At 40.8% G+C, this 14,848-nt stretch overlaps 1 protein-coding gene across 3 annotated transcripts in view; it reads right to left on the bottom strand.

Annotated features, from left to right (window-relative positions):
* Positions 1 to 1,775: 1,775 nt before the first annotated feature.
* Positions 1,776 to 14,848, bottom strand: part of NUSAP1 (nucleolar and spindle associated protein 1) — a 34,746-nt gene continuing 21,673 nt past the window's right edge. For all 3 annotated transcript variants that reach the window (XM_059372558.1, XM_059372559.1, XM_059372561.1), the window contains 6 exons: positions 13,733 to 13,842; positions 9,007 to 9,194; positions 6,845 to 7,002; positions 4,716 to 4,832; positions 3,558 to 3,666; positions 1,776 to 2,417 (listed from right to left, as the gene is read on the bottom strand). In XM_059372558.1, coding sequence (XP_059228541.1) covers positions 2,324 to 2,417; positions 3,558 to 3,666; positions 4,716 to 4,832; positions 6,845 to 7,002; positions 9,007 to 9,194; positions 13,733 to 13,842 — 776 coding nt within the window. In that variant the 3' untranslated portion in view covers positions 1,776 to 2,323. The remainder of the gene's footprint in view (positions 2,418 to 3,557; positions 3,667 to 4,715; positions 4,833 to 6,844; positions 7,003 to 9,006; positions 9,195 to 13,732; positions 13,843 to 14,848) is intronic.

Below are 14,848 nucleotides of genomic sequence, written 5' to 3'. Positions count from 1 at the left end.
CAGCTGGTATGTATTCCCTGAGCCAAAGGTAAATGCTGTTGCCAAGAGGGGCCACACAGGGAGACGCAGCATGAAACTAGATTCTAAGCTATAACTTGATGCAAGTCATGATGTGGAGGTACTATGTAAAGAACGTAACTGTTTTGGGTTAAAATGATTTGTTAGGAACAATTCCTACACACATATGCATTGCCAAAGCAAGCAGGCTCAAAATGACGTTGATGTCCGTCTCTTACTCTGTTCCTTGTAGGTTCTTGTGTTTTCTAATCCATTGTTGGAGGAAAGGAGATTGCTAAACAATTCCGTGATTTTAGTATATTCACAGACTTGTCGATTTTTATCACAAGCTAATTTTAGAAAATTCCTATCTGCCCTAGAAGTAACGTTAATACCCCTTCGGCAGGCACTCTTAATCCCCGCCCCCTGCCCCAGGTGTCTGCTGATCTGCTTTCCCATAGGTTCAGCTTACCTGGATATGTCCCACAAAGACAATCATGTAATATGTAATCTTTTATGGCTGGCTTCTTTTCACTTAGCATAGTGTTTGTGATTCATCCATGTTGTAATATTTTATTAGGACTTTATTTCCTTTTAAGTGCATCATTTTTAATCTATTAATGGACAACTGGATTTTCTTTACTTTTTGGCTACAATGAATACTACTACTGTAAATATCCGCCTGTAAGTTCTTGTGTGGACATGTGCTTCTTTTTCTTGGGTATATACCTAGGAATAGAAGATCATGTGCCTCTTGTCTTCAGTGTTACACATGCCAATGATGGGTAATGTGGTAGATCTATCTATAGATATATATCTATAGATATATATATATTTTTAAAGATTTTCTTTTTTGGTTGAGAGAAAACACAAACAGGGGGAGCAGCAGAGAGAGAGAGAGAAGCAGTCTTCACACCAAGCAGGGAGCCCAATGAGGGGCTCCATCCCAGGACCCTAGGATCATGACCTGAGCCGAAGGCAGTTGCTTAGCCGACTGAGCCACACAGATGCCCCTGTGGTAGACATATTTAACTTCAAGAAACTACCAACCTGTTTTCCAAAGTGATTATATCCTTTTAACCTTCTTAGCTGCAGTGCATTTGACAGTGATTTAATTGATCGGATATCTGCTTAAGAGCAAAATCTGAGTTTATTCATCATCAGGAGTATGCCAACCTTCTGTGGGCTCGTATATGTTTAACAGTAAGTATAACAGAGTTGGACATGTGCTGTGAAAATTACAAGGGGATGACCTGGTCATTTCTCCTTAGGGTGAGAAGAGGTAGTCAGGACAGATGCACAGAGTATAAGTAAGCTTGTTAATCTTAGCTGGTCAACTCAATCATGAAGTAATTACAAAGAATCTACCACCATGAGAAAACATTTATGAAATTCTTGAACAGTACAAAGCTCAAAAGGTCCACCTCAGTGCAATAAACATGGCTAGGAGGCTAAGCAACTCTAGTCTTTTCTATGAAGTAACTCTGACAGAGCAGAATGATCCTTGAAGCAGCAATCCTCAGATTTCAGTATAGCCCTGTTTATTTATTTATTTATTTTTTTGACAGAGAGAGAGAGAGGGATGACAAGTAGGCAGAGAGGCAGGCAGAGAGACAGGGGAAAGCAGGCTCCCTGCTTCTGAGCAGAGAGCCTGATGCGGGACTTGATCCCAGGACCCTGAGATCATGACCTGATCCGAAGGCAGAGGCTTAACCCACTGAGCCACTCAGGCGTCCCATAGCCCTGTTTATTTTTAAATAAGTCAGGCTAGAATGAACTTTAGAGTTTTTAAGAATATATTGATTGACAGCAGTTACAAGTGATCTGAACAAACATGCATAGATAACAAAACACTTCTCAAAGTAGAATATGCCATCACTAACCCATTTGGTTCCTTGTTTCATTAAGACTACTTGATTTTCCAGAGGAGGAAGAGGTGGCTTTCTCAGCTTGTTAGTGGTCCAAGTTCTACTGAAGTTTGTGGGAGAACTACCTCCCATCAGGTAAATGCTTCTGTCTAGAAGAGGATTCCAGTTCTGTCAGCAGAGGGAACTTGACGTTAAAAATCTAGGTCAAGAATCTATAGGATGAATCAATGCAAAACTGAATTGTACAGAGATAGGTAAAAATCATTTGAAAGAATCTGTGAGCTTTAAGGTTAGTAACATCTTTCAGGGATGTGGCATGTGAAGAAAACCACCAACACTACATAGATAGTGAACAAAGCAGAAGAATCTTTTGACTAAAGTGGGGAAGACAGTAGAAAAAAATATTTACACTAAAGAAAGGGTTCAGAATAAAATACTCTTTACAGGATGTTAAAAAATTAATCTTCAGCCATAATGAGGCCTCTCCGAGCTCCTAAAACCTTTGCTTTCTTCTCCTTTCGTCTTTGCTCATGTTGTTTCCGTTGTTCCTCCCTAAAGAGGGGGACAGGTACACATTAGGGTCTAGTGAAGCTCCACAAAAGTCCACTTTAAAGCACCTGTCAGACTAGTATCTAAGCTTAAGCTGAAATCCAGTATAGTTGTACAAAACACACTTACAGGACACTGTCCTCTAGCTAGTGCCCTATGGAAACCACAGCTCTATGTCACTTGTGTTAAAAGGGCTAGGAAACTGGTATTTTCCTTTTTATGTTAATGCAGCATTCTAAAATTAAGCATGGAACTGGAACAAAAGACACCTCAGTACCTCTTTGTTTTAAATGAGAAATCTCTGCCTTTGGAAGTCAGAGGTCAGGCTTAAAATCAAAGTCTGGTGGAAGTACTAGAACTAGAGTCTGCTGATCTAAGCCGCTCTGTTTCTGGAAGGGATTGGGAATTGTTAAGAGGGGTTGGGGGAAGCTAGTTTTATGTTAAACTTAAAAAAAAAAATCATGAATAATCGCTACACCCAAGGTGGGGCTCAAACTCACAACCCCAAGATAAAGAGTCACATGCTCTTCCAGCTGAGCCAGCCAAATGCCCCTATGTTAACAATCTTAATAGCAAATATAGGTAGTAAATAAATGTCTTGGTGGGAGCTGGATATAGGCAAGTCAAATGATGGGTAATCCTGTATCAGGATGGTTTCATTCAGGCAATCAACTCAGCCCGGACCAGCTAAAACCCACAGCAAGCTTTGGCTTCGGTTTTCACATAGAAGGAAGCCTCTAAGGATCATCTGGGGATTTCTTCTGGCTAGGGCCTTGAAGCCTAGTAAGCCTGGTTTCCCTGGGACTGAAGAATTTACACCTGCGCATGTGGATCGGCATCTGGGGGGATATCCAGGTACACTGTTGGGGCTGGTAGGTCATGTGAGAGCAGTGTCTCCTTGTGTATCACCTGTCCAGCTTTGGAAACTTCAGTTCCTTGGGCCCCTCCTCCCAATTATTGAATTAAAAAACCACCGTGGTGGGCCTTAGGCATGTATATCTTCAAGAAGTCCTATATGTGATCCCACGACTACCCTTTTCTTAAACACCTCTGTTAATGACACTCTGTACCTCAGAGGCTTTGCTTTTACATACAGTCTTTCAAAATTAAAATCACTGTAGATCTGAGTAATTATGTACTCACCTAGTCTGGAGAGGAGGTTGTTTGTAAGTTTTCTTGTGGAAACTAACTCTGTTTACATGTTCCTTCAGAGAATTATTTTCTTTAGATTGACCCCATGGTTTCAGTTTGCCTGGTTTAGGAGAGAAAGATTTAAGAAGATTCTATTTATATTACCTATTTTATTCTCTTCATCTGAGGCTACTTGCTATGAATATTTATACTTCATTTTTATTGACATTTGCTTGTATAATTCCATTAGTGTTAGTTCCTATTTCACAAAATATAAATTGTATTTTTCCCCCTAAAAACAGGTTGTTGTTTTTCGAAAGATTTATTAAGAGAAAAAGCTCGTGTGCACACATGGCCTGGAGGGGCAAAGAATCTCAAGCAGACTGCTAAGCACAGAGCCTGATGTGGGGCTGAGATCATGTCCTGAACTAAAATCAAGAGTTTGACACTTAACCCACGGAGCCACCGAGGCACCTAGAGAAGTCTTACAGTTTTTAAAGCAATTCTAGGGACGCTTGGGTGGCTTAGTCAGTTAAGCATCTCCCTTAGGTTCAGGTCATGATCCCAGGCTGCTGGGAACAAGTCCCACGTCGGGCTCCTTGCTCAACAGGGAACCTGCTTCTCCCTCTGCCTGTGGTTCCCCCTGACAAAATTTTTTAAAAAAATAGATCTATATAAACAATTCTGGAATTATGGAAGGGCCACATGAAGTATTGGTGGTGGTGGTGGTTGTTAGTATTCGTTTTAAATGGATATATGGATACCTTAATGTATGCCCAATTTATATGGGCATTTATATAGCCAGTAAATGTCCCAGGTTGTTGGGTGGGTGGATTCCAGCCTGGGGTCCTTCGAAAGTTGTAAAGAAAACATTCGTTTGTCCATAGGCCAATTTCCAAGTTTCTTGATTTTTGCCTGAAATTTTATTATTTCTTTGCTGTAATACTGATTAGAAGTTATGGCTTTGATTTACAAAAATGTGAGTTGATTAGCATTCGCTTAGTGTATAGTCTTTTTTAAATTATGGGTCATGTGGACCCAGGGGGAAGAAATCTAAGTGGCCAAGTATAGCTTTCCGCTGAGGCATTAGAATTTTCCACATCCTCAGACGTAGAACTGTTTAATCCTACGTCTTTGGCATGTCTTGTATCTCAGAGCATCTGCACGTACCTTTGTGTGGCTCATAGTTGAGGGGACGAGACAGACTTGCTTTGAGATCAAACACTGGCTTCTTGCTGGAGACTGGAGTCTGTGCTGCCTGAGTTGTCAGCTTGAATGGTGTAACGACTACAAAACCAAGGAACAAAACCCCAGGGCTTAATTAGGGGGGAAATAAAAGGCCTATATGGTTTTTGTTGAAGTACTGTTTCTCAGTCTTAAATAGATCATCTCTGAACAGTCTCAAACAGGTAGTTTTAAAAAGGAGAAGGGGGAAAATAACTAAGGAAAGCTAATCACTGAGGCTTCCCTTGTGAATAGCTCAATATTAGGATAGTCTCAATATTAGGATATTATATTCTCAATATTAGGATATTTCCTAGAATCAGCTGGGAGTTGAAAATCCTGTTTAAATAATTGACTGGGTAAAATGTTCAGGCTGTGTTCCTCATATTATTTACCCTTCAAAAATATGTTGTTAATAGTTCAGTGATGATCACAGGGTCAGAGGAAACAGCAGTGCAATCTCTGGGTGCAGGACTATAGGCGCTCTTTATATTTTCTTTATAACTTTTTGTATTTTTCAAGTTTTCTATGATGAACACTCATTTTACCTTCAAAATCAAAGTGAAATGTCTTTGGAAAAAAATTTTAATAGTAACATTTTCATTCACATGGATATAAGGCCTGCAGGAACTTAATCAGATATGGCAGACAAGATTTGTGGCTCTGGTTGTCAGGTAATAGAAGCGGTTATTTAAAAATGTCAATTTTTGTACTGTAAAGTTAATATACCAGAATGGTAGGACTCAGTAAGCCAAATTTTTGCTACAGTTGGGCACCATGTATCAGGCACATTTTATTAATTCTCACCCATCGCAGGCTGTTGTTGAATGTCAGCACTTGCATGTAAGTATGAATAAGCAACTAAGATCTAGAACCATGCAGTTAAGCGAGAAAAACACAAAACCCCTGTGTGTATCATCCCATGGTGTGGCTGTCAGGTGCCAGCAGTGGGGGAACACGGGCCATCCATAATGCCAACCAGTTTCAGGAGCTACCATTCAAGCTGGCCAGTATACCCCAGTCCATCTGAGCTCCAGAGAAGTGCTGTCATATATACAGGAGACATGGTTAAGAATGGTCAGGACACCAAACAAAAGCTGGAAATACCCGCATATATACTGCTTCTGGACTCACTTAAAATGTTAGCTGTCAGCCTCACCTTCCTGTCTTTAAGGTATGAAGAAACTCTCATAAAGTTTCTACATAGATTATTAACCGACACAGTCTCAGAGGAGTTGGCGAGCCTTTCTATGTGATCATAGCTCTTGGCTGACGTATTCAGTGGGACTCTCAGGAGAATTTTTTTTTTTTTTTTTAAAGATTTTATTTATTAACTTGAGAGAGAGACAGCGAGAGAGAGCATGAACGAGGAGAAGGTCAGAGAGAGAAGCAGACTCCCCATAGAGCTGGGAGTCTGATGCGGGACTTGATCCCGGGACTCCGGGATCATGACCTGAGCCGAAGGCAGTCGTCCAACCAACTGAGCCACCCAGGCGTCCCTCTCAGGAGAATTTTGACATAGTTCTAATACAGGCCTCAATCTCCTGGTTGTAGTGTTTTTTGTTTGTTTATTTTTAACTTTGTATTGCTACTCTGTATTACTCTAGTATTCTTTTGAAAACCACCTAGTCCTTTTAGGTGATTAAGTAGACCGTGTGTAGAAGAGTGTCCATATGGCTTATTCTGGCTTACATAATCTATTAGTCCATTGTGTGGCATTTATTCCACCAACTCTGGGATCCTATTAGTTTCACAATCCTGGAGGGCCAGTCAGAGGCTGTAATGAATACTATGATCCTCCTTCTAATCCTGGAGTCCGGGAATAGGCTGAATGCTCTTCAGGGAGGGTCACCATCTTAGGACTCCTTATAGCAAGATGGAGTCCTCAGGTAGATACCTGAGGACTTTTTTGTGTCTGGCATTTTCTTCACCCGTACAGAATGAAAAAATATGCTATGCTTAGATTTTTGCTTTGGATTTATAGTTATGGGGAAGCTTTCAGTTAACAAATACACTTAATAATTTGAGGAAGTTACATGGCTTAAAGATGAACCAGAGTTGTTTTTTTGTTTTACCAGAAGCAGAATTCCCAGTTGTGGTCTTTATCTTGTATATCCCGAGCACAGCCTGGCCTTTCGGGGTACTCCCAGATATGGTCACATGTGGAGACTTTCTGGCTGGAGTCTTGGTCAGTGAACGCTTATGCTCATTATCTTTGGTAGCAGCTGAAAACCTGAACAGGACAGTGGAGTACCAAACATGAGTGTTTGTATGAAGAGTAACTTGTGTCAAGCATAAAAGCAAAACCACCTGTGAAAGGGCTCAAATATGGACTTCTTACATGAATGAACCTCTTTTGCAGAATAAACATTTTACAACACTTGATTTGTAAAATACAGTTTTGTATTCGCTGCTTTCTTTGCCTTGCCCAATGACAGGACAAGGTAGAGCTCCAAGGGAATGCCTTTGGGGCTCAAATTACAGTTTAGGAGGTTCTTCAACCACTCCCCCTTTTCTCCTCCTGGTGACTGCCTGTCAGGGAACAGGAGACTGCTATGCCAGATAAGTGATGGGGACAGTCTTCCTAGTAAATTCATTTAAATGGTACATAACCCTGTTCTCCTGGCAAATTGCCATAAATTTATTCCACTGATTATGATGTATATTTCTTACGCATTTTAACGTCTGGAATTGGGATGTGTTTCATAATTAATAACACATGATAACTGGCAGTGGTTGTTTTCTTAGTGGTTCATAAAGTAATGATGAGTCTCCATTGATGGTGTCTTGAAGTCAGCGAAACTCAAGAAGGACTGATGTAAATATACACGATGGTGGTGGTGGTAGGTTAACAGAAGACAACTTCTGGACTTGCAACTAAGATGTGGCAGTAATCCTGTATCAGTATCCGAAATTATGAGGTATCAGCATTACCTTTCGACCCAGTTAAGACAACTGCGTGTTAGGAGAGGTGCCATGAAGTCTAGGCTGCTGTGAACACTACACTGGAGCAAGGACTCGCCCGGACCAATGCTGTTCCTCAGTACTATTAAATACAGTCAGAACTGCCAGGTAGAGGTAGCTCACATTCCACGCTAACTCAGTAGGGTTCCAAACTTCAGGGCATTTTTAAGCTCTAAACACTACATCAGATAATTGCAGGTGTTGGGGAAGTGTCACCAGGTACCAACACTATTACACGCTGCGAACACCCTTTAAAAAGGAGAGAATAGGGGTGCCTGGCTGGCTCAGTCGGTAAGCATGCAGCTCTTGACCTCAGAGTTGTGGGTTCGAACCCCACACCAGGTGTGGAGGTTACTTAAAAATAAAATTGGAGTGCCTAGGTGGCTCAGTGGGTTAAGCCTCTGCCTTTGGTTCAGGTCATGATCTCAGGGTCCGGGGATCAAGCCCTGCATCGGGCTCTCTGCTCAACAGGGAGCCTGCTTCCTTCTCTCTCTGCCTACTTATGATCTCTGTCTGTCCAATAAATAAATAAATAAGATCTCTAAAAATAAATAAATAAAGGAGGCCTGAAGATCTTCATCTCTGGGAAAGTTAAAATGGGGACTACCCTGTGTCAGGGAAAGTACAAAAAGAAAACAGGGGTTACTGGGGCACAGGGTAACTCACTGTAGTACCCAGTGGGTTACAGAAGTTACACTTTAGGACTAATCAGTTATTTTCTGTAGGTATTTAGCTTCAACTCTACACTTAAGTCAATGGAAAAATTTCTCTTTACATGTCTTTATAGGCATACATTAAACTAATAAAATGAATATCCATATATACCTTCTATCTTTACTTACAAACCCAATGTGAGCTTAGAGAAGTTTAAGAAAACCCAAGACAAATTTAAAGAAAAAAGAGCTTATAAAAACCATCCACTTATTTACTATAAACATTTTTTATAATTTTTTTTTTAATTAAATTTATTTATTTGACACAGAGATCACAAGTAGGCAGAGAAGCAGGTAGAGGGAGAGAAGCGGGGAGGAAGCAGGCTCCCCGCCGAGCAGAGAGCCCGACGCGGGGCTCAATCCCAGGACCCTGAGATCATGACCTGAGCCGAAGGCAGAGGCTTTAACCACTGAGCCACCCAGGCGCCCCTATTTACTCTCCATTCTAATCCCCTTTTACCTTCTTCTTCATCAACTTTAAACATACTTGATGTCGCCCACCTCGAGGCAGTAAAACTTTTGAGTCCTTGTACTCCATTACATATTGGAGCTCTTCTTACCTGACGTTCATTTTAGTTGCTGAGAGCACAGAACGCTTGGCAGAGCCCTTCCCACACAAGGTGCTCCTGCCCGCAGCACCCAGTGGCTGGCCCTGCGAGCGGCGCTGGCTGGTGGGAGTGCAAGCCAAGGGGAGCCTTCCCCGGAGAGGAACTGGAGTCACCACTGCGCCCTTGGTGGCCGGCTGCTTCTGCAGAAAGATAACACACCATGTTCAAGTTGGGCTTCTTAGCACTGTCTCTAGAGCAGCTCCATTCATCCAGTTGTTCCATTCCCACTTTTTTTTAAATTATTTATCTGACAGAGAGGGAGAGAGTAAGCACAAGCAGGGGGAATGGAACGGCAGGCAGGGGAGAAGCAGGCTCCCCCGCTCAGCAAGGAGCCCAATATGGGGCTTGATCCCAGGACTGAGGATCATGACCTGAACTGAAGGCAGTCGTTTAACCAACTGAACTACCCAGGGGCCCCTCTATTACCACTTTTAACCCAGCCTGTTATGTTTCCTTCTCACTGCCTCATCCTCTTCCTCCCTGCCAGGTGGGCAGGGCAGTTTACTTGTACCTGTATCGCTATGGTGACCGAATCAGAAATAAATTCTGGTTGTGCTGAGTCCTGTGCTACAGAGCGCCTTTCCCAGCTGCCATGAACCCAGGTATTTTCTGACTAAAGAATGTGGCTTAAACGTGGTTAAGTTCCCTGTGGCCAGAAAGGAAGGATAAATAGCTTCTCTTGGACATAGTATCTTTGAGAATGCGATAAGCAGTTTATCAAATACAAACTCAAAGAACCACCTATTATGTAATTAACACACAGAATCTACACATAATTTCACTCCTGTCCCCACAGCACCCCCCCCCCCACCCTGCAAATCTTAAAGTTCTTCAAAACAAAAAAAAACCAGAAACAAACAGAGGGAGGAAGGGAAACCCTCCCTTTGAAATGGCTGGGGAAGGTCCACCTAGGTTATCTTTTTTTTTTTTTTTTTTTTTAAGATTTTATTTATTTATTTGACAGAGATAGATCACAAGTAGATGGAGAGGCAGGCAGAGAGAGAGAGAGAAAGGGAAGCAGGCTCCCTGCTGAGCAGAGAGCCTGATGCGGGGCTTGATCCCAGGACCCTGAGATCATGACCTGAGCCGAAGGCAGAGGCTTAACCCACTGAGCCATCCAGGCGCCCCTAGGTTATCATTTTTTAGATATTATCAGAGCATAAAGAATAATGATGTCTATCACTGCTTTAAGCTCTTACAAGCAAAAAAAAAAATACAACTTTGTGAAAGGACAACAGTGGTGCGACTACTCCTATCGACGAGGTGAAGCCAAAGACAGAATAATTCTGATGATATCCTAGGAAATACAAGCACTCGAGAGAATTAAGTCAACTTCTTAACATATAAGCAGAAGAGATTCTAATGTGACACAAAGTTAAAACTTACTAAAATACTTAGTAAACACACATCTACACCATAAGGCCGGTGCCCAGGTTAGCTGTATTAAGCACACGGTTCTATTTAAATCACACTTTTTATGTTGCCTTCTATCTTTCCCCCAAGATTCCTACTTTCCATGCTGCGTCTCCTCAGAGTTCACTTGGTGTCAGGACCATCAGCTCTGCTTCTTTGTTCTGAACTACTTATAATGCAGAAATGAGTCTACTAGCCCTTACCCACCTGACTTTTTTTCAGGTAGAATATTAAGCCATTGGTTCTAGTGGTACTAACTTGTTTTGTTAGCAAATATGTAACCAATTCCTTTCTTTTAGCAATAAAAACCCCATTCAATCCTAACAAAGCAAAGAGGTCAATCATACCGTATTTGGAAAAAAAAAAAAAAGTGGGTTAAGGATTAAATATAGGGGGAAAATAAAAAGAGTACAAACATAACTTATTTTTATGATCTTGGCAGAGGCAGGGTGTGACAAATAAAAAACACAGACCCTTAAAAAGAACAGTTGGATAAATTTAAGAAAAAATCCTTCACAAGATAAAAGATACCATTAATATAGTTAAAAGATAAACTGAAGGAAAGTATAATATAGAATATATAGCATTAATATAAATGGCTAACAGATGGGTAAAAACTAAGAAAAAACAAATTCATAAAAACATCCCAGTCAATTATATAAACATATGATCAAAGAAAGGTCAACTGGAATTTTTTCATATTACATTAATAAAGATTTTAAAAATTAATCATTCCCACTGTTGGCAAGATAAATAGGCATCTTGGGGCACGAGGTTACTGATGCTTGAAGAGGGCCATCTGGCAACTAAATCAAATAGGTCTCCCCTGCCCGAACTCTAAAAATCAAGGAGAAACAGGTTGGCCCAGGATGATTTTGTCTAGAATCTCTGCTTATTCGTTATTATCCAACACTGACCAATGATCAGTCCCCAAACATGTCAACTGTCAAGAAAAACTTCCTATCAGCTACAGTGACATCACTATAATTATTTTTTATTTTCTAGTTTCCAAATAGATCATACCAACTAACCCATCTGAGAGATCTATTCCTTAATGGGGAATGGGGATGAGATTTTAGAACTAAACTCATTCGGGGGGGGGGGGGTAGCTGTAAAAAATAAGATGACTTACTCATTTATTAAACACATCTTCAGGGCTACACTCAAGTTTAGGGTTGAGACACCTGTTCTGCCCTATTTTTTGCCTGGAAAACTGACTAACCCATATTATGTAGTATAGAAAACTTGTTCAATCAAGTATTTTAGTAGACTCGACTTCATGGAAGGTGAGGAAATGCCTGCTTATATGCATATGTGCAGCTAGCTTGTTCTCATGGAAAAACAAAAGCAAAAAACAAAACTAGAGGTCTACTTCCTGTAAATCATCAGCAAAAGCCAGGTATTCAACTGTTAATGTAGTGATACCTAGCCCTTGCTAATATTTAAGCAAGTGTTATTAGGGGCACACTGAGTATCTCTTTGCCAATTTCCACACCCCGCTGTTGGATTAGTAGGCAGCAATGGAGGCCTTCAAATGCCATGGCTTGGCTTTGTCCCTGTTAGCTGGTTGGGAAATGCTAGGTTAGCAGTGGTTTTATAAAGAGTTCAAATGAATGTTATTCCTTTAGATTTAGCTTCTAGGGTGGCCTGCTTATCCCTCTCCTGCTCCCTGTGCTTGTGGTCCCTCTCTCACGGTCTCTCTGTCAAATAGATAAAATCTTTTTTTTAAGATTTTATTTATCTATTTGACAGACAGAGATCACAAGTAGGCAGAGAGGCAGGCAGAGAGTGAGGGGGAAGCAGGCTCCCCACTGAACAGAGATTCCAATGCAGGGCTTGGATGCAGGCCTTGATCCCAGGACCCTGAGATCATGAACTGAGCCGAAGGCAGAGGCTTAACCCACTGAGCCACCCAGGCACCCCGAAATAGATAAAATCTTGAAAAAAAAAAAAAAAAAAGAAATGTAGATTCAGCTTCTAAGAAGCTTATGGTGTTTTTTTTGTTGTTGTTTTTAAATTATGTAGAACTCGTCACCTAGTGTGTTTCTGTGTTGGCATTTGTATCAGGAAACTGAAAACTCAACTGACTGATACAGCAGATACTGTCCCTGCTAATAGTGCTCATGTTCTGCCCCTTTCCAGTCAACTTTATACTGTTTTGTGTTGAAATACCAAAGACTGCCTCTAATTCCTCTTGAGAAATAAGCACGTTGTAGGTATTAATGAAATTCTAAAATAAATGTTCCCCAGTCTTCTGTGTGGCTCCTCTTGACCACCGGAGACCGCATAAAAGAGTAACAGGATATTATCAACTCACTGCTCTAAGTCAGCCTCAGGGCTGACTTCATCACCTTTTCTAACTCGAAGGGACCTTGAGTCCCCCAGCACCTGGACTAAAGGGACCCCAGAAGCTCAGTTACTAGGGAGGCCATAAGTAAGCCACGGCAACTCAGTCCTTTTTCCTTTACGTGAGAGACTGGGAATGAAAAGGCTTTCACCTATAAATCAGTCCGTCAACAAAAGTAATAAGCACAATGTGTGAGTGCTGAAAACAGAACAACTTACTAGTGTTTTGGAATTAGTTCTTTATAGTGAGTACTCCCAGTTTTATTCTGAGAGTTCTGAAAATTCTTATGGTGGGGGAAGAAATTTCTGATAATAAAGATATATTAAACTCAAATCCATTCCACTGGTAGAACAATAAAAAGCTGGCTGTATTAGCTAAGGCATTAACATGGAAATCAAACAGTTTGGGGCACCTGGTGGCTCAGCCGGTTGAGCATCTGCCTTTGGCTCAGATCATGATCCTGGGGTCCTGGGCTCAAGTCCTGCATTGGGCTCCCTGCTCAGCGTGGAACCTGCTTCTCCCTCTGTCACTCCCCCTGCTTCTGCTTTCTTGTTCTCTCTCTCAAATAAATAAAAACTTTGACAAAAAAAAAAACAAAAAAAACAAAAAAAACAAACTTTGACAAAAATAAAAACATAAAGTCAAATAGTTCAGTCCCATTAAGAACATAATTTGGGGGGCACCTGGGTGGCACATTAACTGAGCATGACTCTTGGTTTCAGCTTAAGTCATGATCTCCAAGTCCTGAGACCAGGCTCTGAGTTGGGCTCCATGCTCAGCGCTGAGTCTGCTTGGGATTCTCTTTCCCTCTCCTTCTACCCCTCCTGCTTGTGCTTGTTCTCTTTCTCAAATAAACAAATCTTAAAACAACTACAACAACAACAATAAAAAAAAACCCACATAATTTTATCAGCATACCTTCAGTTCATGAAATGCATTGTGTTCTTCAAAATTTTTCTTTTTTCTCTCAATATATTGATCGATGGACTCCATTTCCTTAAAACGAGCCTCATGAAGCTTCTTAAAGTCTAGAATGTTCCCCCAAATGTAACAATTAATAACAAGACAAATTCATTAATTCGCCTTTCCTTTGTCTTTCTGTTAACACTTATTCTCTTCTCTGCATCCCTGACATTCAACTTCAACATCATCTTTGCTAAAACTTTAATTTCAAATCTTTCAATTTTTGTAAACTCAGGGACAAAGTATATTTATCTTATTAACTATTCAACGTGTACTGCTCTCCTATGTCCATTTCATTGCTAACTGACAACTTGGTTTAATCCACAGAACAAGAAAAGAGTAAGATTTTTCATCTCCCCTCACCAGTTAATCAGATAGCCTTTACTTAATCATAAATATAACATTTTACAATGCTTAGAAAGCTTTATACCAAGGATTGGCAAACTTTTTCTGTTAAGGGTCAGACAGTAAATATTTATTTAGTCTTTGTGGCCACATGGTATGATCTCTCTCTCTCTTTTTTTAAATGCAATCTTTTAAAACTAAAAAACATTCTTAGTTTAAGGATTTTAAGACAGGCCAGGGCTGGCAGCAATTTGCCTGTCCCCGCTCTGTGCTATTCTGATTAAGAATATGCTTGAGAGGCCTAGCTGGTCAGTCAGAGGAGTGCGTGACTCTTGATCTTGGGGTTGTGGGTTCAAGCCCATGTTGGGTATAGAGATTACTTAAAAAAAAATAACAAATATAAAAAAATTTAAAAATTAAAATTCTAATTAACCATTAAGTATATATCTTTTTAAATATATTTTTTAAAGATTTTATTTATTTGACAGACAGAGACCACAAGTAGGCAGAGAGGCAGGAAGAGAGAGAGGGAGGAAGCAGGCTCCCTGCCGAGCAGAGAGCCCAATACGGGGCTCAATCCCAGGACCCCGAAACCATGACCTGAGCTGAAAGCAGAGGCCTTAACCCACTGAGCCACCTAGGAGCCCCAAATATATATATTTCTAATATGTGCTGAGCAGCATTCTAAGTACTATAAATACACAATACCTTAACATGCTATGTACC

The sequence above is a fragment of the Mustela nigripes genome, chromosome 13 (assembly GCF_022355385.1).
Source record: "Mustela nigripes isolate SB6536 chromosome 13, MUSNIG.SB6536, whole genome shotgun sequence".
NCBI classification, from domain to species: domain Eukaryota; kingdom Metazoa; phylum Chordata; class Mammalia; order Carnivora; family Mustelidae; genus Mustela; species Mustela nigripes.
Note: the sequence above shows the minus strand (reverse complement) of the source record. Positions and strands in the feature narration are given on the sequence as shown.